At 49.8% G+C, this 18,638-nt stretch overlaps 8 protein-coding genes across 8 annotated transcripts; 5 read left to right on the top strand and 3 right to left on the bottom strand.

Annotated features, from left to right (window-relative positions):
* Positions 1-201: 201 nt before the first annotated feature.
* Positions 202-1,142, bottom strand: N7533_007336 (uncharacterized protein; the record flags this gene model as incomplete). The annotated part of the gene is given in 2 exon segments (XM_057103986.1): positions 202-993; positions 1,008-1,142. The coding sequence occupies 2 exon segments, from the start codon at positions 1,140-1,142 to the stop codon at positions 202-204; spliced, it is 927 nt and encodes a 308-aa protein (XP_056958943.1).
* A 1,340-nt stretch (positions 1,143-2,482) lies between these two features.
* Positions 2,483-3,385, top strand: N7533_007335 (metallophosphatase domain-containing protein; the record flags this gene model as incomplete). The annotated part of the gene is made up of 1 exon (XM_057103985.1): positions 2,483-3,385. One exon carries the CDS (start codon positions 2,483-2,485, stop codon positions 3,383-3,385), a length of 903 nt encoding a protein of 300 aa, XP_056958942.1.
* Positions 3,386-4,357: 972 nt separating this feature from the next.
* Positions 4,358-6,033, bottom strand: N7533_007334 (uncharacterized protein; the record flags this gene model as incomplete). Its single annotated transcript, XM_057103984.1, has 4 exons — positions 4,358-4,978; positions 5,022-5,343; positions 5,405-5,507; positions 5,568-6,033. The coding sequence occupies 4 exons, from the start codon at positions 6,031-6,033 to the stop codon at positions 4,358-4,360; spliced, it is 1,512 nt and encodes a 503-aa protein (XP_056958941.1).
* A 519-nt stretch (positions 6,034-6,552) lies between these two features.
* On the top strand, positions 6,553-8,109 carry N7533_007333 (uncharacterized protein; the record flags this gene model as incomplete). Its single annotated transcript, XM_057103983.1, has 2 exons — positions 6,553-6,861; positions 6,916-8,109. 2 exons carry the CDS (start codon positions 6,553-6,555, stop codon positions 8,107-8,109), a joined length of 1,503 nt encoding a protein of 500 aa, XP_056958940.1.
* Positions 8,110-8,275: 166 nt separating this feature from the next.
* N7533_007332 (sugar porter family MFS transporter) lies at positions 8,276-9,921 on the bottom strand (the record flags this gene model as incomplete). Its single annotated transcript, XM_057103982.1, has 2 exons — positions 8,276-9,678; positions 9,747-9,921. 2 exons carry the CDS (start codon positions 9,919-9,921, stop codon positions 8,276-8,278), a joined length of 1,578 nt encoding a protein of 525 aa, XP_056958939.1.
* Positions 9,922-10,761: 840 nt separating this feature from the next.
* On the top strand, positions 10,762-10,959 carry N7533_007331 (uncharacterized protein; the record flags this gene model as incomplete). Its single annotated transcript, XM_057103981.1, has 1 exon — positions 10,762-10,959. One exon carries the CDS (start codon positions 10,762-10,764, stop codon positions 10,957-10,959), a length of 198 nt encoding a protein of 65 aa, XP_056958938.1.
* A 1,391-nt stretch (positions 10,960-12,350) lies between these two features.
* N7533_007330 (putative C6 transcription factor (Mut3)) lies at positions 12,351-15,682 on the top strand (the record flags this gene model as incomplete). Its single annotated transcript, XM_057103980.1, has 6 exons — positions 12,351-12,778; positions 12,831-13,430; positions 13,497-13,935; positions 13,983-14,107; positions 14,167-14,551; positions 14,609-15,682. The coding sequence occupies 6 exons, from the start codon at positions 12,351-12,353 to the stop codon at positions 15,680-15,682; spliced, it is 3,051 nt and encodes a 1,016-aa protein (XP_056958937.1).
* A 633-nt stretch (positions 15,683-16,315) lies between these two features.
* Positions 16,316-17,380, top strand: N7533_007329 (oxidoreductase, 2OG-Fe(II) oxygenase family; the record flags this gene model as incomplete). The annotated part of the gene is made up of 3 exons (XM_057103979.1): positions 16,316-16,554; positions 16,728-17,115; positions 17,204-17,380. The coding sequence occupies 3 exons, from the start codon at positions 16,316-16,318 to the stop codon at positions 17,378-17,380; spliced, it is 804 nt and encodes a 267-aa protein (XP_056958936.1).
* Positions 17,381-18,638: the final 1,258 nt, after the last annotated feature.

Raw genomic sequence — 18,638 nt, 5'->3', positions numbered from 1 at the left:
CCATAACCACAATCGACCCAGTATTCAGCTACCAGTGTTTTAAAGCCACTACTACCAGTAGGTAGGTCCCAACGTGAAGCTCCTGCGCACATTGCCAAAAATGTTCTACTCGGAATTAAAAAAAATGCAATGATATTCAGGGTTAGGAAGGAAGAAGATGGAGGTGAGGGAAGAAGCTAGAGATGGTTGCCGAGCACTCCCTCACGAACCGACATGAGAGAGAGCAATTTGACCATACCGTTGATGCCTAATGCAGAAGAAATGAAGATGTAGCAAAAGGGGACCCCCCCATTCCATACCGTCGTTATGAAGGTTGTTGCAGGTGGTAGGATTGAGATAGCAGTCATCAGTGGAGTGTAGAGCCCTGCTCTTGTGAAACTCGCAGTATTGTGACACGCGACCATGCTTGGAGGGAGAGGAAGCAGAATTAGTATCAAGAGCGGACATATGAACAGATTGGTATTGCCAGGGGGGGAGGCGACTATGCTCAGAGGTCACAAAGTCCGCGTATGTCTGCTTTAAAATCGATTCGCAAGTGGCCAAGGGGTCTTGCTCGAGTAATTCCAGCCACTGGCGTATATCCTTGGTGTATCCGATCGCGATTAGAAGTTGATAGTAGATGTGCCGGCTAGGGAAAGGACCACAAAACCGAGAAGCCTCTTCTAGAGCGGCTCGCCAGCGATTGATGAAGTCCTGGGGATCCTGCTTGGTTCCATGGTAGAATAAACTAGTGCATTTCACATAACGAACGAATCCAGTTAAGATCAGTGAGGTGGAGGCTTGACGAAGATTATTGTAGGCAACAAAAGCGTTCTCAGCGGTGTCAATGTAACACTTGAGATTATCAAAGATCTTTGCGTTGATCCAGGGAATAATAAAGCGTGACTTAGTCTCCCATTCCTCCAGTTCGGCTGGATCAGGTCCAGTTGTGGCTGCTTGGATCGCAGGAGTGGTTGCAGTTGCGGGGGCTGCAGGGATGATAGTAGGAACTGGCTTCGGATATTTACCAATAAGAAGCTCGTAAAGTTGCTTATCGCGTACGTCGAGAGCCCAGCGAAGAGAGTTGTTCCAGGAGACGAAGTTTCAGCACCGGTGAGGGTGGGAATGAGATCATTGAGCTTAGGCTCATTGAAACTGGACATGGCGACGGCGATGGTGGAAGCAAGGCGTATTTGGTAAAGTCAGAGGTGTTCAGTGACCTTGATAGAAATCAGGAGAGGGAACTCCTTGAGAAAGAGGTCGAGATTGACGAGATGGCGATAGAGGACGTTGTTGTATGGATGGAAGGTTCAAGTTGAGATGAAAGTGGGCGTGGTTGCCCGAAGTGAGAGATACGCGCAGACGCTACCTCGTAACGGTGCCTACCCCCAACAACAACGCGAATAGCTTCAAAAAGAGGACTCATAACCTACTCAGAATAAATGAAAGCAGTGGTATTCAGAGCTATGGAAGGAAGTCTATGGAGTTTCATAGATTGCATCATCATCATAATAAACGTCCTAACCTTGGAAAAGCAAATAGTGACTTCGGCACCACAATCCGCTCAGACACGAATCTTCTCAATTTCATACAAAATCTGAAGTAGATAGTCGTCAGCTAGGTATACCTAGGCCCCGGGGTATCCAGGAACATAATGAATCAAGGGGTAGAACTGGACCAGCTCTTTCGTGATGTGGTCAAAAGCTACTCCTCCACTATGTCTTGGGCTGATTTGGTAAACTCTAAACATAAAAGGTAGACCCTTTAGTATTCTATTTATTATACACCCTCTATTTATTTGTCCTTGCTACAGCCTGATCCTGCCTAAATTTGTGTCTATATCAATAATAAAATACAGAGATATCAGAGTATGGGCCAGAAAGCTTTTTTTGCTGATTGTGGTAATCAGGCTAAAGAGAGGTGGTGTGATGAGCCGGAGTTACTTTGCTGCCTTTCTACCTGAGCATGTGACTTATCTTACACATACCTAGGCCGCCCTTATATAGGAGAGTTGTGATGGAAGCTACGCTTCCTCTCCTTCACCCTCTTTGACCTGAGTCCCGTAACACTGGTCTCCCCTATGTCTCTAGTGGTGATGACTAAACTAGAATAGTTATTATAGAAGAGATGGAAGGTTCAAATCTTTAATTCATATAGCTACACACATATAATTTACTATAGTAATAGCTTCTCAAAATTCAAGCTTATGGCTCTTTGATATCCCCTTTGTGCTTTATTCAAGTTATATCCTTAGCTGAATTGACCTTTGCGTCAGTAAGTACGACGCCAACGAGCATCCCCCGCTTTACTAGTTAGCAAGTCCAAGTTGATTGTTGTATTAGAGATACATAGTCACCTGACCTGCTATGACATATTCGTGCCAACGAGAGTACCTAATCGGGGTTGGTTCCGCTGACTGTCTCCCCAAGTCGGATCAAAGTAAGCTATTTACACCTCCTTCAAGTCCTAACAAGCCATTTCTCACCATTTAAAGCTGCCAGCTATGTCCAGCCTCGATGAACTTCTCAACCGACAGAGACCTAGCCATTGGCAAAATTTTTGGGCCCGCCCTTGCGTTTTTCTGGCCCGAAAGCTTTATTGTTGGCGCGAGCCCATTCCAGCCATCCCTCTTACAAACCCCGTCCAGATTGTTTGCCTCTCCGATACCCACAACGCTCATGCTAGCGTTCAAGTCCCGGATGGTGACATCCTGATACATGCTGGTGACTTGACACAATCTGGATCTCTAAAGGAACTCCAAGAAGCACTCAACTGGATACGTGCCCAGCCTCACCCCATCAAAGTCGTCATTGCCGGTAACCACGAACTATTACTTGATGCCAATTTGAGTGACAAATCTATCCAAACATCTTCAGATCGGGAAGATTTAGATTGGGGTGACATAATCTACTTGGAAAATAACGAGGTGACAATCTGCTGCCCAAATGGTCAACAACTCAGGGTTTACGGAAGCCCTTATTCCCCGCGTCACGGAAACTGGGCATTTCAATACCCCCAAAGCGAAGATGTATGGGCAGACTCGGTGCCGGAAGGAGTCGATATTCTCATCACCCATGGACCGCCACTTGCCCACCTCGACCTGCTGAAATCTGGATGTCCTCATCTACTACAGACGCTGTGGAGGGTTCGCCCAAGGCTACATATATTCGGACATATTCATGAGGGTGCTGGGGTCGAATGGGTTACTTTCAGTCGCTTACAGGATGCGTATGAGCGTACGATCGCTTCTCAAGGAGGCTTTCGGAATCTTCTATATACAGCATGGGAGTTTTTCAAGGGATATCCAGGTCTTGCCGCTGAAGCAAAATGTTTACTTGTGAATCCATCTATTGTCGGAGGACTGCGAGACAATGAGCGAAGGGAGCCTGTCAAAGTTTTGATCTAATTTTCTCATGATGCTCAGAACGTGAATGAGTCTGGTTTTCTGATATAAATGTCGCTTCTGTTCCGTCGGTAATTCCACTGCACGATGCGGCGGCCCAGGGCCACGTTGAAATGATTGACTTACTTCTATATACAGGAGCCAAATAGGACCCATTGAACTTGGAAAAGGAAACGCCATTGCAGATGGCCGCTCTCTCGGGCCACCCAGGTGGATTAAATCATCTGCTCAAGAAGGGGGCAGATCCAAACGAATTCTGATCAGAGTACAGCTCTTCCCCTCTTTATCATGCTGCTGATGGAAGACATGTCGAAATGGTCCAACTTCTACTGGACGCTGGAGCTCATGATACGACGTATAACATGGCCACTTTGAATGTTTCTATCTACAAGGGCCCCACGTAAATAGTTGACCTTTTGTTGTCAGATGGGCGCAAGGATTCAAAAATGCCAACATCTCGGAATCAGGCTTGAAGCCACTGCATAAAGCCTCCTTTCTTGGTAATGAGGGGGCTGTTCGTGGGGCTATTCGCTCCCTTTGGTCAGTGGGAGCGGACATACACGCCACTGACTCCAGTGGATATACAGCGCTACACCATGCTGTACAATACAATCGCTCGAAGGTCGTTAAATTCTTGTTGGAATTTTGTGCTGATGCTAAACGAAGGTCCAAAAATGGCGCTAGTTCTCTGGATTTGGCAGCCCAAAAGTGGCCGCGAAGCCACTGCAAATGTTTTTGAAAAGCATGGTTTTGTGGTTGAACACCTTACTAGTAATATGATACGTGAAAAATCAATTATGTTGACTCCTACTCAATGTTGCCCATTCTTCAGGTTGAATTTTATACCCTACGGAATCCAAATGAATACACGGTTCCAAGATTAGTTTGTTAAATCAAGCTAGTAATCCCCACAAAACATAGAATTTAACAACCTCGAAGTCCTAGTGTTGTTATGCTTCTATCTATACCTAGGTGTTAAATGGCAGCTTCGACATGTTCAATCTCTCTGGTCTTCTTTTCGCTGACATCTTCCTTGTTTTCCAGTTGTGTGATCTGAGCACCCAATCCAGTGCACACATAGCCCTTGAACTGTCGCGTGGAAACCTTCTGCTGGAACATCTCATCCAGCTCCTCTAGGGATCGGTCCTTCGTCTCCGGAAGTAAGAAGTACACAAACACCATAGCGGCAACGGAGAAACTACCATAGATAATGGCAGTTCGACCACCAATGTCAGCCTGGACATAAGGATTGACAAAATTGATGGGGACTGAAGTTACGAAACTTCCAAGGGATGACAGAAGCAGAGTGTGCTCGCGCAATTGACCGGTGCCGATCTCCCCGCCCAAAATCCAAACACCTGGTCCCCAAGAGAGACCGTAGAAGACGTACCAAAGAACCAACATGGCCACACAGCCGTTTTGTGTCATTGGAGAAAGAACTTCGTAGCCATTTGCCGTCGTGCCTCCAACGCCAATCATCATTGCAGCCATAACGAAGGCACCCCAGAACATATTGGAGCGCCGTCCAATTTTGTCAAAAGTGTAAAACGAGATCACATTGGCGACTAAGCCACAAGCAATGACAATAACGTTATACTTTAGGGGGGTCAGAAAATCCAAGCTGCTTCATGAAGGTCACAATGAAGTTATTGATGAAGGAGACTCCTTGAGCCTGCTGTAAGATCTGAACACCCATGGCGATAATTGTTCGCCGCAGGTTGGTGCCTTTGAAGCAGTCCATAACGCTAGTCGCCTTATGAAGCTCGCGCTGCTCCTCGACTTGAAGCTGCAAAAGTTGCACTTCCTCTGCGGCGTTATAGTTCGGACCATATAAATCTTTGATTGCAAGCTCGGCTTCCGCGAACCGTCCACGGTAGACTAGAAATCGTGGTGTTTCGGGGAGGAAGGGGTAAGAGCAGATAATGCCGACAGGGACAAGAAGTTGACAAAGAATCACAGTGCTAAAATTAGGTTAGAATCGAGAATGGAAAAGTAATAACGCAACAAGACTATATTGCTTACAGATAAGCCCATTGACTTGTCATGCTTTGGCATAGGTATACGACCAGCGTGCCTAGGAAAGCACCAAAAGTGTTCCAAAATGAGTATGCAGTCAAGAAAGCGCCTAGTATACTATGTCAATTTCAATCCAGCCATAGGATTCTAAAAAATAATGGCAACGAACCTCGAATTTTGGCCGGTGCACATTCAGATTGATACATGGGTACAACATTCGATGCCAGGCCAATCCCGGAATAGACGACGACACGACCTACAACCAACTGCCAGAAGGAAGTTATAGCTGTGGCCTCAAGTATGATACCTACAACCAAAAAGCTCGCCATAACCAGTAAAGTTGGTCGACGACCCAAATTGGAGCATAGCCATGGGGCAACGAGACAGCCGATGATGATACCTGCAGAGCCTGTACCTGTACCAGCAGACTGTTTCTCTGCGGGGATGGCCCAATCATTCTGGGCCTCATCCCATTCGCCATATTTCTTGCCAAACGGCGACAAACCCAGAGCACCTCCCCACCAGGAATTGTCAAATCCAAATCCCATGGCCCCCAGGGAGACAAAGCACCCAATGAAGACCAGGCGAAGGCTCAGCTCCTGGTACAGCACCGACTGCTTGATTGAATCGAACATCTTGGAAATTAAAAAGGCCAATCACACCAAGTCCAGGCATGAGTGCTATCCTAATCTCTCGGCCCCGGGAATACGACTTATATAAACAGTACTTGGCGTTTGCAAATGCCTCATTCTCGGGGCTGAGACTGGGGAAGGCAGCTTCCCAAACCCCGGGGCCCCGCAATGGAAGCACAGGAAACCCATATGGCTCGATGGCTAGGGGCAACGCGTCGCTCCGGATAACTTTCTTAGCGTGTGCCACTCGATGAGAGCTAAGATGTGGAGAAAGGCTTGGATGGTGCAAAAGCTAATGAAGTGCCTGGTGGTTGCAATTGCCTTGGGAAGTGCCGAAGGGGGCCGGTTAAACGTCGGCGGCAATTCTAGCCTCCACCCTTCCCCCGCATCTCTCCACTCGTCTACTTTGGGGACTGCGTGGCTCGAGTTGCGTTTTCTGTCACAGCCTGATGAGGAGGGGTATTTCAAATATGGCCATAATCACCACAGCAGTCATGTTCATTCTCTCCATTTTCGTTCATCATGGCCTCTCCAACACAGCTCCAGACCTTTGAAACTAAACCGCGTGTCTTCATTCTCAGTGACATCTCCAATGAGCCTGATGATGCTGAGTCTCTGGTGCGCTACCTTCTCTACTCCAACCAGTTCCGAACGGAGGGGCTGGTTGCGTGCACCTCGACCTGGATGAAGAACAAGGTCTGTCCACAGGATATGCACAAGATTGTCGATGGCTATGAGAAAGTAGTCGACAATCTCAACGCCCACGCACATCCCAATGACCCATATCCGACTGCCCAGTATATGAGGTCGTTAATTAAGAAGGGCGCAGAGGTAAATACTTCCAACGGATCATAATCAGCAGAACCTCCTAACTTTATATCCCAGACGTATGGCATGACCGCAGTGGGCGACGACATCTCCCTCAGCGAAGGCGGCCAGCTACTTCTGGAGCGCATCGAAGCACCCTCGGAGGATCCTCTCTGGGTACTCTGCTGGGGTGGAACCAACGTACTCGCCTCTGTCCTCCTCAAGATCCGAAACACCCATTCTGCCGCCGATGCCGCCAAAATGCGCTCAAAACTGCGCGTCTACACCATCTCAGACCAAGACGACACGGGCGCTTGGATCCGCTACAACTTCCCTGACATCTTTTACATTTGCTCCGTTCACGGCTGGAACCAGTACGGTATGGCCGCTTGGTGCGGCATCTCCGGCGATGGCTGGTATGGCTTCGACAAGGGTGGGCCGGACCCATCCAAGATCAGCAAGCAGTGGATCAAAGAGAATATCCAGATCGGTCCACTTGGATCTACGTACCCGGATTACATGTTCATTCCCGAGGGCGACACCCCGACTTTTTTGTATATTATTCAGAATGGTCTCGGTGTGCCAGAGCGGCCAGAATACGGATCCTGGGGCGGGCGATACATTCCCACGGATATCAGCGGGAAGGGTGTTTCCAATGGCCATTTTAGTGACACAGTGGACGAGGTCGTGGGCCTTGATGGTCGGAAACACAAATCCAACCATGCAACGATTTGGCGCTGGCGCGATGCTTTCCAGACAGACTTCGCCGCTCGAATGCAGTGGTCTATCTCGCCAGATCCGAGCAGCGCAAACCATCATCCAGTCGTTGATATCAATGGTAATAAGGGCCTGCAGCCGCTTTATTTCGAGTTGGAGGCCGGCGCCACTTTCCAACTCGATGCTTCTGCATCATATGATCCCGACCCGAACGATACTCTCACTTTCACGTGGTACCAGTACCAGGACCCAAGTGCGTCACAATGGTCTGTTCACCATGAGGTAGGCCGGCTGGATATCAAGCCACTCAATGAAGCCAGTAGCAAGGTTGAGGTTAAAATTCCTGCTCCGGAGAAGTGCTGTGTGGAGTTGATCAGTCGGGCAGCCATTCCCAAAGGCCAAGTGCTACATCTTATCCTCGAGGTGAAGGATAATGGGTCTCCGGCTCTCATCAGTTATCGCCGAGTCATCATTCAAACAACGAATGAAAAACTGTTGGGTGGCGGCGGTGGTGCCGAGGCTATCGGTGATCTCATGCGGGATGTTTTGCAATAAACTCAATGTGAAGTACAACAATGCTGATGCAGCCGGGTTGCGCCTGATAAATGGAGAGCTGTCGATTAAGGCTATGAGATAATATTAGCTTAATGAAGATGTATATAAAGATCTGGAACAATGAAGAATAAAGCTTTATGCAATTCAAAATTTAATAGTAGATGAACTATACATCGGCCATCTTTTTACTCCACAGCTTAGGAGATGAACCAACAATGCTACTCCAGCTGCCACTGTGGGTCGGGTGCATAGATAGAGGATGCATCCCCTTATGTCTAACCCTAGAACGCGATTCCACAGTCTCAGGACTAGCAGAAGTTGTAAGAGTGACCTCTGCTTGCTCAGCCTGATACCGACGAGAAAATGCCTCGTCGACCTCTTCAAGTGAATACCCAACTGTTTCTGGGTAGAAGAAGAAAACGACAACTGCTGCGGCCCAATTGAAGCCTACAAAAACGTAGAAATAATTGGAGCCCAGATTCGTCAGCGCGATTGGCGAGCACTGGGCAAAAATCAAATTCAAGCTCCAATTTGTGGCGGTTGCGATTGATGAGCCTCGGGATCGGATGGAGGTGGGGAAGATCTCGGATTGGTAGACCCACGATAGTATACCAAGGGACGTGAAGAACAATGAGAAGGCGAAGAACATGGCAATTGCAGCACGGAGTGCATCCTCATTGGCATTGGAGTCGTTGAAGTCAATATAACGGGCGAGTGTAGCTTCCACGCACATCACTGCGCCCATGCCCACTAGCGATGGGATGAGTAGCTTGCGCCGACCGACCTTGTCGACGAAAAACATGAACACAGTATTCCAGAACAGCGCCAGCGCGCCCCAGACACCGATGATCATCAGAGAGGTTGATGTCGACAAGCCGAGCGATTTGTAAATCCTGGGTCCATAATTTTGAATCACGTTTGTTCCAGACGTTTGAGTGAATGCTTGCAACCCGCAGGCGAGAAGGATCCGACAGCGCCATTGCTTAGAGAACAGAATATTACGCCAAGATCGGACGACGGACTGATGCTCATAAGCAACGCTCTCGTGTATCTGGGCCAGTTCGTGCTCAACAAGTTGACTGTTTGTCGCGTCATGGTTCAAATGTAAACGGGCCAATACGGAGCGACCCGCCTCCTCCTTGCCTGTTTCGATGAGCCAGCGAGGAGATTCCGGAATAAACCAGACACCGCATGTCAATATAATAGCCGGTGCCGTCTGCAATGAAAGAGGGAATCGCCAGGAGAAGGCACCCGTATGGAGAGAGCAGCCGTATCCAACCCATTGAGCGACCATGATCCCAAGACCGATCATCCACTGCTGCATACTAGCGAGCGAAGCACGGATATGAGGCGGTGCAATTTCGCTGCAGTATACGGGGATAGTTGCTGACATGAGACCGATGGCAAAACCGGCAATGAATCGGCCAGCGATGAGCATCGCGATGGTGATGGCTCCTCCCTGAAGGGCGGCCCCGAAGGTGGCGAGTAGGCCACCGATAAAAATGACCATCCTGCGGCCCCAAGAATCGGATATATAAGATGCAAGCAATGACCCCACGATTGCACCGCCTAGAGAGCAACGTTAGCCACTCTTATTTTGAGAAGATTGCAAATTTTCAACCGAAGCAGAGCCATACCAGTGTATGAAGAGATGATGCCGCCACTAGCGGCATCTGATAAACCAGGAGATCCAAATCGATCCAGAAAAGCATCTTGCTCGATACTGGAGGAGATCACACCAGAATCATAGCCGAACAAGAATGAGCCAATGGCTGCGAAGACGCAGCAGAGCGTGACAAGAATGAAAGCCATGATTCATTGCAGCACAGCTGCATTGCTGAAACAAAGTAGGCTAAGACAGAGGCAAAGACTGAGACTGAAGAGAGGAAGATTGTTCGGAACAGACAGCGAAAAGATCCATATAAGGCTAACGCTTATTGACAAGCGCGTCGATAGAATGTGGCGATCCACCCTAGTGTCCTTGTCATGGGGAAAGAAGTGGGACGTGCCAAAGGGGGAGGGGGGGGGGTACATAAGCGATCCCGCGAAATTTACAAAAAATTCGAAAGAAAAGACCATGGGAAGTGAGGGACCCGCTGGTCGACAAGGGAAGAAGCGAATCATACGGAATGAAGGCGAAAAGGAGACCCTTCGAGCTCAAAATCAGGGCTGACGGACCAATATGCAGGGCTGACGATGAGCTTAATCTCTCCCCTCGCAGACGGGAACTCTTTCTGTCGTGGACCCAGTCATCCTCCGATCTACCAATGCCGAGACCAAGCCCACTTGGGGGCCAAATCTATTTTCTGGGTCCGGCTGAGATCATTTTGGCAGGCTAGCCTTGAAAAGGCAGCTGAGTCTGGAATCGTTTCGGATTATTGGGTACAGGGGACCAGCTACGTGCCAGTGGTTTCACGACTGACATTCCTGGTCGCGTCACAGGGCGGATATGCTAGATTCAGCTCCTAGGTGCATGTCGAATCCCTTCATGACGACGCTCCTTTTATGCAGGTAGGGAAAACATTGCAGAAAAGGAGAAGAGAGGAGTTACAGATCCGAATAATTCACCTTGGCAGTTTGTCCGGCGTGTAGGTAGTGTATGAACTCCGTATACATGTGGGCTATGCAAGTTGTGTCTAGCCTTCAGTCATCATGGACCACTACGGAATACTAGTAGGAGCACTAGTGCTTGGGAGATCTGCACTGTCCTGCTCGAGTGATGATCGGAGGTGTCAGCGTCAGCGTCAGCGACAGGAGCGGAGAAAGAAGAAGAACCTTGATGGTGACATGAAACGAGCTTCAAAGGGTAGTGTCGGCCAGAACCTTCCTCGTGAGGGTGACAGTACCTAGGTATTGGAATAGAATCCATAATCCATGGCGTGCGAGGGATAATTACTAGTACTTAATAGTACACAATACTACCCTATAACTAACGAATACCTGAAAGGAACTTCTTGAAGTACTACGCCCAATAGAAGGCCCGGAAGATCAAACATCTCCCTGGGGCCAATTTCTGCATGGTGAATATGACACACCACCTGGATCTCATCTGATCTGGAATATTGAACTCTGATCTTCCAGAATTTTCAGTATGTTCAAATTTCGGTATCACATAAGGGATACATAATCTCTTGACGGTTGCCACCAGCATTCCTACCCAGGTAGTACCCGACCGGTGAGGTGTTCATCTCGAGAACTACCCATAGTACATGATGCCTGGTATACAAACACGTTCGGGGATTTATGACCCTTGACAGTGGATCTCTCACTTTGATTGGCATACTCCTCCGCAACTTCGTATTGCAGTCACCACGTCAACACCGAAAGGCTATTCGAACACCGACATGGCTATTAATAATCACCAAAGGGCATTCGGCGAACCAGAACGCATCGCCGATGCATGCAGGTATTAGGGCAGCACCTACATCACACGCGACCGTTAGGATTTAAATCCCGGCGAAGACTCCGTGGAAAGTACTATCAAGGGTTGGTACATATCTACAGTAGAGATACCTAGGTACTACTAGTATGTGTGGTTCAAGTTTCAAGTATAGAACTCACCACCTGGGCACATCATCAGTATAACAACCACTAACCTTGGAAGCACCACTCGCGCCTACTCGGCCTGAAGATCACTCGGCAGATCGCCTCATCAACTCCCCTCGGCATTTTGAGTAGCTGCCGCCGAACTGGTACGGAGTTGATTCGAATCAATTTGCAGTTAAACCCCTGTGGGGACCGACCCGGGAAAATTCTACATCGGACTTAGAGCCGAGGTGATTGAAAAATGCCTCGTTGAACGTGCGCAGAACTCGGACTCGCACACAACGAACGTCCGACTACTAGACTAGTGTCTCCAGTGCCCCAGTTACGTAGCAGGGCGTAAGTTCGTACCTTCGATGGAAAGAAAAGAAGCCTTCTAGAAAACTGTCTCATTTTTTTCTTACGATCAACCTCTCCCTCTACTACTTCTTCCCCCCCCTCTCTCTGTCTTCCTCCTCCACCGCTTTCGGCCGCAATAATTTCATCATCGAAAAAAGGCCCGTGAACTCGACCATTTACTCCGCCTTTTATTCGTCGTATTACTCACTATTACCTTAGTCTTTTTTTTTTTTGGACTGTATATTTTCTTCTCTAATGTTCCCGCAAGGAGGGCGATCGATCAGATCACACTAGACATCGGATCGCCCGCCAAGCCCCGTTCTCCTTACTCTGTACATGAATCCCATCCCCTCATCGCCATGGCCACCACCTCGGGCGTTCACAGTGAGGACGATGATCCCGCTCTGAACGACTATCTGAATGATGACTATCCGTCTCATGGCTCCATGCATGAGGAGTCCCCCTCGGATTCCAAGCTTGGCTCTCAGTCCTTGCCGATGCAGAAGCGCAGACGGGTAGGTCGCGCTTGTGATGAGTGTCGTCGAAAGAAGATCAAATGCGATGGCAAACAGCCCTGTACCCACTGTACAGTTTACAGCTATGGTGGGATATTCCCTTCTCTTGCATTTCCCCGCTACGTACTACTAGCATCGCACGTGGCTAACATTCCATTCCTTCCTCAGATTGCACCTATGACCAACCCTCTAATCGCCGCCGTAACCCCGCCCCTCAATATGTCGAAGCTCTCGAGGCTCGCATGCACAAGGCCGAAGCTCTTCTCCGAAGTGTGATTCCCGATATCAACCTCGATGACCCACAACTGGACATGCATGCGACAGAGCAGCGATTGAAGAATGCCCAGAAAGAGAAACAATCATCGTCGGTTCCTCTACCCAAGCCCCCCTGCGGCTTCAACCGCCCCGCCAGAGACTGGCCCAGAAGGAGGGGAAGAATCGCTATTGGAGACAATGGTGGATAACTCAGGGGTACCTTGACCGCGACGATCAAGGACACTGGGATTACCATGGACACACCTCCGGCATTATCTTCGCGCGACGCCTGCGCAAACAACTCGGCGCCGATATCCCTATTACTCGGTCCCGCGGCATGTCCCAAATACTCGAGAGTCCTAAATCCGTAACAGGGTCACCCCAGGATGCAGCTTTTATACCCACCAACGATCTTCCAGATCGTGAAGTCACTCGTCGCCTGTGCCACAATGCGATCGATCATGCATGCTCATTGATGCGGTTGGTGCACGAGCCTTCTTTCTTCGCCAACCTAGATCGCATCTACGAGACGCCCCCGGAACAATACACCAACGAAGAAAATTCGTTCTTACCACTTCTGTACATTGTCATGGCTGTTGGGTGTCTGTTCTCTGATGATGGGGCTGGCACCCTGGATTTTGATGGATACGAAGGGGCCATTGGTCAAGGGTATGTAATATTCCTTCATAACCCTGAAGAAAAGCATTCCGATCTAGTTAGCTAACCATTCTGCAGTTTTGTATTCTTCAAAGCAGGCCGACAGTTGCTTGAAGTCACTGACTGCCGTGATTTGACCTCACTACAGGCCATTTGCTTCATGATTCTTTTCCTACAATCTTCTGCCAAGCTGAGCACTTGCTATTCTTACGTCGGAATTGCCCTCCGTTCAGCCCTACGCTTGGGTCTACACCGTGCGGTCACTGCCGATTTCAACCCCATCGAGCGAGACCTGCGAAAGCGTATATTTTGGGTCGTTCGCAAGATGGATGTCTACGTCAGCACCCTTCTAGGACTCCCTCAGATGCTGAGCGAAGACGACATTGACCAGGAATATCCTTTGGAAGTCGATGGCGAGTTCATCACTAGCCAGGGTATCCTTCAAATGCCTTCCGATTACACTCCATTAATGGCAGGATGCAATGCGCACACACGCCTATGCAATGTCATTCTGAAGGTAGTCAAGTACATCTACCCGTGAAGAATGCTCGCCATCGCTCAAAGTCCAATCATCGGTACATGGTTAGCCATTCTAAGATCCGTGAAATCGAGCGTGATCTTCAGACTTGGATGGAAGAGTTACCAGCAGCTTTGCGACCTGGCACTGAGGTGTCACCACAACTGGAACGGTCAGTTTTCCAATCTCAATCCCCCAATTTCAAGAAAGCATAATTAATTCCTATCCCAGAATTCGCCAACTGCTCCGAATCAGCTATGCGCATGTGCAGATGGTCATGTATCGCCCATTCCTACACTACGTCTCTGGAGGGTCACAGGCGCGTGGCGTCGACAAGCGATCATATGCCTGTGCAGCAGCGTGTGTCAGTGTATCCCGAAACATCGTTCACATCACGACCGGAATGCACAAAAGGGGCTTACTGAATGGCTCATTCTGGTTTACGATGTATACGACATACTTTGCCATTCTCTCATTGATATTTTTCGTTCTTGAGAACCCTGACTCGCCCACGGCAAAGGACGGTGTCCTTAAAGATGCCATGGAAGGCAAGAATACGCTGGCTGGACTAGCTAAGAAGAGCATGGCAGCAGACAGGTGCTCACAGAGTCTGAACGTATGTACTCCCTCTGCCCGGCGCATCTATTGCACCAAACTGACTATGGATTTACAGTGCCTCTTCAAGACCTTACCAGAGATGCTGAAGAACCGCCAGAGCTCTAAGGCCCCTGTTAACCTCAAGCGATCGGCTCCCTCGAGTGTTGCTGTCGAGGCAGAGCCCGCCCAAACGCAAGCGGAGCAGATGACTTTGCCTCATCGCTCGAGTACTTTCCCGGCACACATGATTTCAAGCAACCCTAAACTCAATCCGACAAGCCGTCGACAGAAGAGTATGGACACTACTACTCAATTCAACAACCGGCCCACCGAAAGCGGTACTCAGTCGGCCTGGATGGCTGCTTCGCCAGAATTGTTGACGGAAGCCATGTCCACGCCCGAGCCTGTTTCCGCGACCTCTCTCGCCTCCTCCTTCTCCAATCAAGACCAGTCAAGCCTGGCATGGGCCCAGCAATTTAGTAACCCGAACAACCTTCCCGATCTCATGCCCATGATGTTTCCGTCCGACGATCCCTTTGCTTATCCCACGCAGCCCATGTCAACATTAGAAGACGATCACTTCCGACATGATCGAGCAGGCGTCCCTCAATCTTCTTTCCCTTTCGAGCAGTCTGCGGGGAGACCTCCTAGTACTCCAAGCGATCCGAATATGCCGTCACCCAGTTTTGATAGCTTCAGCAACCTCCCTGGCTTCTCTGTCGGAACACACGGTGGCATCAAATCGTCGGTACCTAGCCGACTGCAGGCTAGCAACACTCAATCCATGAATTCCTCGCGACTGAACTCGCCCATCTCGCAAGCGCAGTCGCCCATCGAAGCTCTCAGCAGCCCTGACTTGGTTTCCATTCCGAATCAGAACTTTGTTTGGCAAGGCTACAATTTCCAACCGAGCAATATCGCACCCCAGCCTACAACTTCACAAGCACCAGAAAACCCGGCCCCCAATGGCAACGATAACGGCAACGGCAACGGCATTCTAGATTTTAATATGGGCCTAGACGAGAATGCCATGGGCTTGAAAATGGAGGGAATATCCTTCGACGATCTCTTCGGGAATAATGCTGCCTATAACCCAGGCAACATGGCCTCTAATGATGACTGGACTCAGTGGATGAATGCAGGCACCTGAGCTAGTCTTTGCCCTCATGATGACATGCACTAACGATGGAAGTTGAAATTTTTTTAAAAAAAAGAAAGTGGATGTTTATACCTGGCTGGCGTTCTTTTCTTGCAACTTGAGTGAGGCTTTTTCATAATTTTTATTCTTCGTATGATCTTTGTGAAATAACGAGTATGCGATTCGTTGATCGCTGTAGATGGCTTCAATATCACCTTGATATGCTCAGAATCACAACCTTACCTTCTAGCGTTTGGAATGGCATAAAATAGATCAGATTATCCCCAGCGTAGACTCCGCAGAATTCTCGACGATCACCTTTTCCCGGGCTACCATGATCGGTTTAGATCAGACAAGAGACCCACTTAGAGACTTCTGGTCCCGAGTGCGCCGACACTCTTGACTCTTGACACTCTGTAAGAACGACATGGCCCAGTCAGACAAGCTTTCTGCTGGGCACTCCAATTCGCAGCACCTACGGTAACAAGAAAAAGCAGCGACAGAGGGCTGCCATCGACTCGTCCGACCTCGCGCGCATTATTGCACCGCGGTCGCATGGATCACTAGCTCTCCAATCCATACTATACTTTATTTATTTATCACCAGGATACTACAGCAAGAGGGCAGCCCAACACGCCGATCCAAATGTCGTCAATGCCGAAATTGTCAACCGTCATTTCGTGGCTGATATACCTCGTGCCCGTGTACCTCTTCGTCCTGAACCCGCTCCTACAACAATTCCTCCCAAGCTCCTTCACCCCCTGGGACACCAGCGACGCATTTGGATCCTGGGACGACACAGCCCCAGGAATCAACGTCACAGACGACAGCTTCATCAGCCCAGAGGATGGCGTCCCGTTCAATTGCGCCGGCGAGCCGGAGGGGTACCGGGTGCATCTGCTCTCGCGGGCACCACTCATCCTATACATCGAGAACTTCCTCGGCGCCTCAGAAGCAGACCATCTAGTCGACACAAGGCAAGACAACACATTACCTACCCGCCCGGGCTCAATCCAGGCCACGAGAAGGAATCGCCGAGCTAACAGCGAAAATTCAGCCTGAACAAATACACCCCCTCCATCGTCTACGACGGTAAAACCGAACGAGTCGATCCAACAAAGCGCCTCTCCGACCGAGCCCTCCTCGACCGCGACGACACAGTCCGCTGCCTCGAAGAGCGCGCCCGCGCATTCCAGGGCTGGCGCCCAAATCTCTATATCGAGCGCATGTGGGCGCAGCGCTATAATGCTTCCGGCCACTACCGGCACCACTATGACTGGACCGGGTCGTTGGCGCGCGGCGGCGACCGCCTCAGTACATTTATGGTCTACCTCGGCGCAGACTGCGAGGGCGGGGGAACGAATTTCCCGCGCCTGCAGATGCCGGTCGGGAAGCAGTGGTGCCGGTTTTTGGAATGCGAGGATGAGGCCACGGATGAAGGGGGGGTCAGAGTCAGGGTTAGGGTCGGGGTCGGGGGCAGACTCAGGGGCCGGGACAGGGACGGGAGGAGAGGGCCGCTTGGCGCGGTTGAAGAAGGATGGGATCACGTTCAAGCCGATCAAGGGGAATGCGGTCTTTTGGGAGAATCTTCGGGCCGATGGGACTGGGTATACCGAAACCTGGCACGCTGCGTACCCCGTTACGTCTGGGACCAAGGTTGGGTTGAATATCTGGAGTTGGTATCAGCCCCCGAGGAGGAAACTGGGGTGAGAGATTCGGCGGACTCGGCGGAGGAGTCTGGGCTGATTAGATTGGAAGGCTTGGGTCGAGTTGGGGTTCCTAAAGGTTGGGGTTGGGGGACTATCGCGGCCAAGACATCCCATCTTCCTCGGGTTGTTCGGTGTCACCGTGCACCACATAGGTGTTTTGGTCACACTGCTGACTCGATCTTTTAAAATAGAATAGACTGTAAAATCAAATAGAAGTATATAGCAATCAACGAAAATAAATGCATGACTAGGGGGGGGGGATATGGAAGATGGTGAAGGGTGACTGGTTGCTTCGCTAGCCGCCTTTGTGTCCCCTCATCTCCCCCCATCTCTCTCACCTGCCACTCGGACAAACAGCCAAGCAGGGATGATACACTTTGAATCCAGGCAACTAAATAAAGACCAGACACTGTATGAAAGAAAATGTGCTCAGTCCAGTGCCAAGGGTCAAGGTAACGCCGAGAGAGCCCAAGATACCAAGACCCCTCAATTCTTGGGCCTCGGAGCGGGAATTGGCAAAGAGGAAAGCCTTGGCTGCCAAGAATCATCGCCATGGAAGGATTCTTGGCAGATTGGAGCATCGCCACTCTTTCACCCATCTCACTCTGTCGACGAATGAATTAGGGGGGGTTCCCATCGGCCGGAATGGTACGGAGCCCTCAGGTTATGGCTCCTCATAGGTCCATCCAATCGGCGATGGATGCCTGGAGGAACTTAGGGTGAAATTAAATTACCATCATAGTCAGAGAGATCCAGGGTATACCGGATTTACTACCAGTTTTGGAGGGATAAGCGATTGGGGTTCTGCATACTTCCTACTAATAGCTAGGCGGTCCTATCTTAATATTCCTCCTATAGGGTACAAAGTGTAGAATACTCCATACTTTACTCCGTACAGAGTACAGAACAACCTCGTATTGACTTTGCAGGGGGGGCCAAGCAGCGTGGAATGCACAGCCCACAGCCCCTCGTTCACTTCGTAGGGGTAGCCAGTCAGAAAGCAAAGCCCAACGCCATCGGAGTTTCTGGGCCCGCAGGCGAGTCTTGGCCCGGTCTTGTCGTCTTGTCTTGTCCTTCTCCCCTTTGCCATGCCTCCGCCCGGTCCAGTCAAGCGGTTTTTTCTGGGCAAAGGCTCGGCTCTTTATTTCCTCCCTTGTGATTCCCCCCCCCCCGGAGTCTCCCCCAGTTTTCTTCTCTCTCTTCCTATTCTACCTTCAATCTTTCCCATCTCCCTTGTCTTTGGCTTAAATTCTTGATTT

The sequence above is a fragment of the Penicillium manginii genome (genome assembly GCF_028828005.1).
Source record: "Penicillium manginii strain IBT 31320 chromosome Unknown utg000005l:1.0-5665137.0:1.0-5668048.0, whole genome shotgun sequence".
NCBI lineage: Eukaryota > Fungi > Ascomycota > Eurotiomycetes > Eurotiales > Aspergillaceae > Penicillium > Penicillium manginii.
The sequence above is the reverse complement of the archived record's forward strand: the minus strand, read 5'-3'. Positions and strand labels throughout refer to the sequence as shown.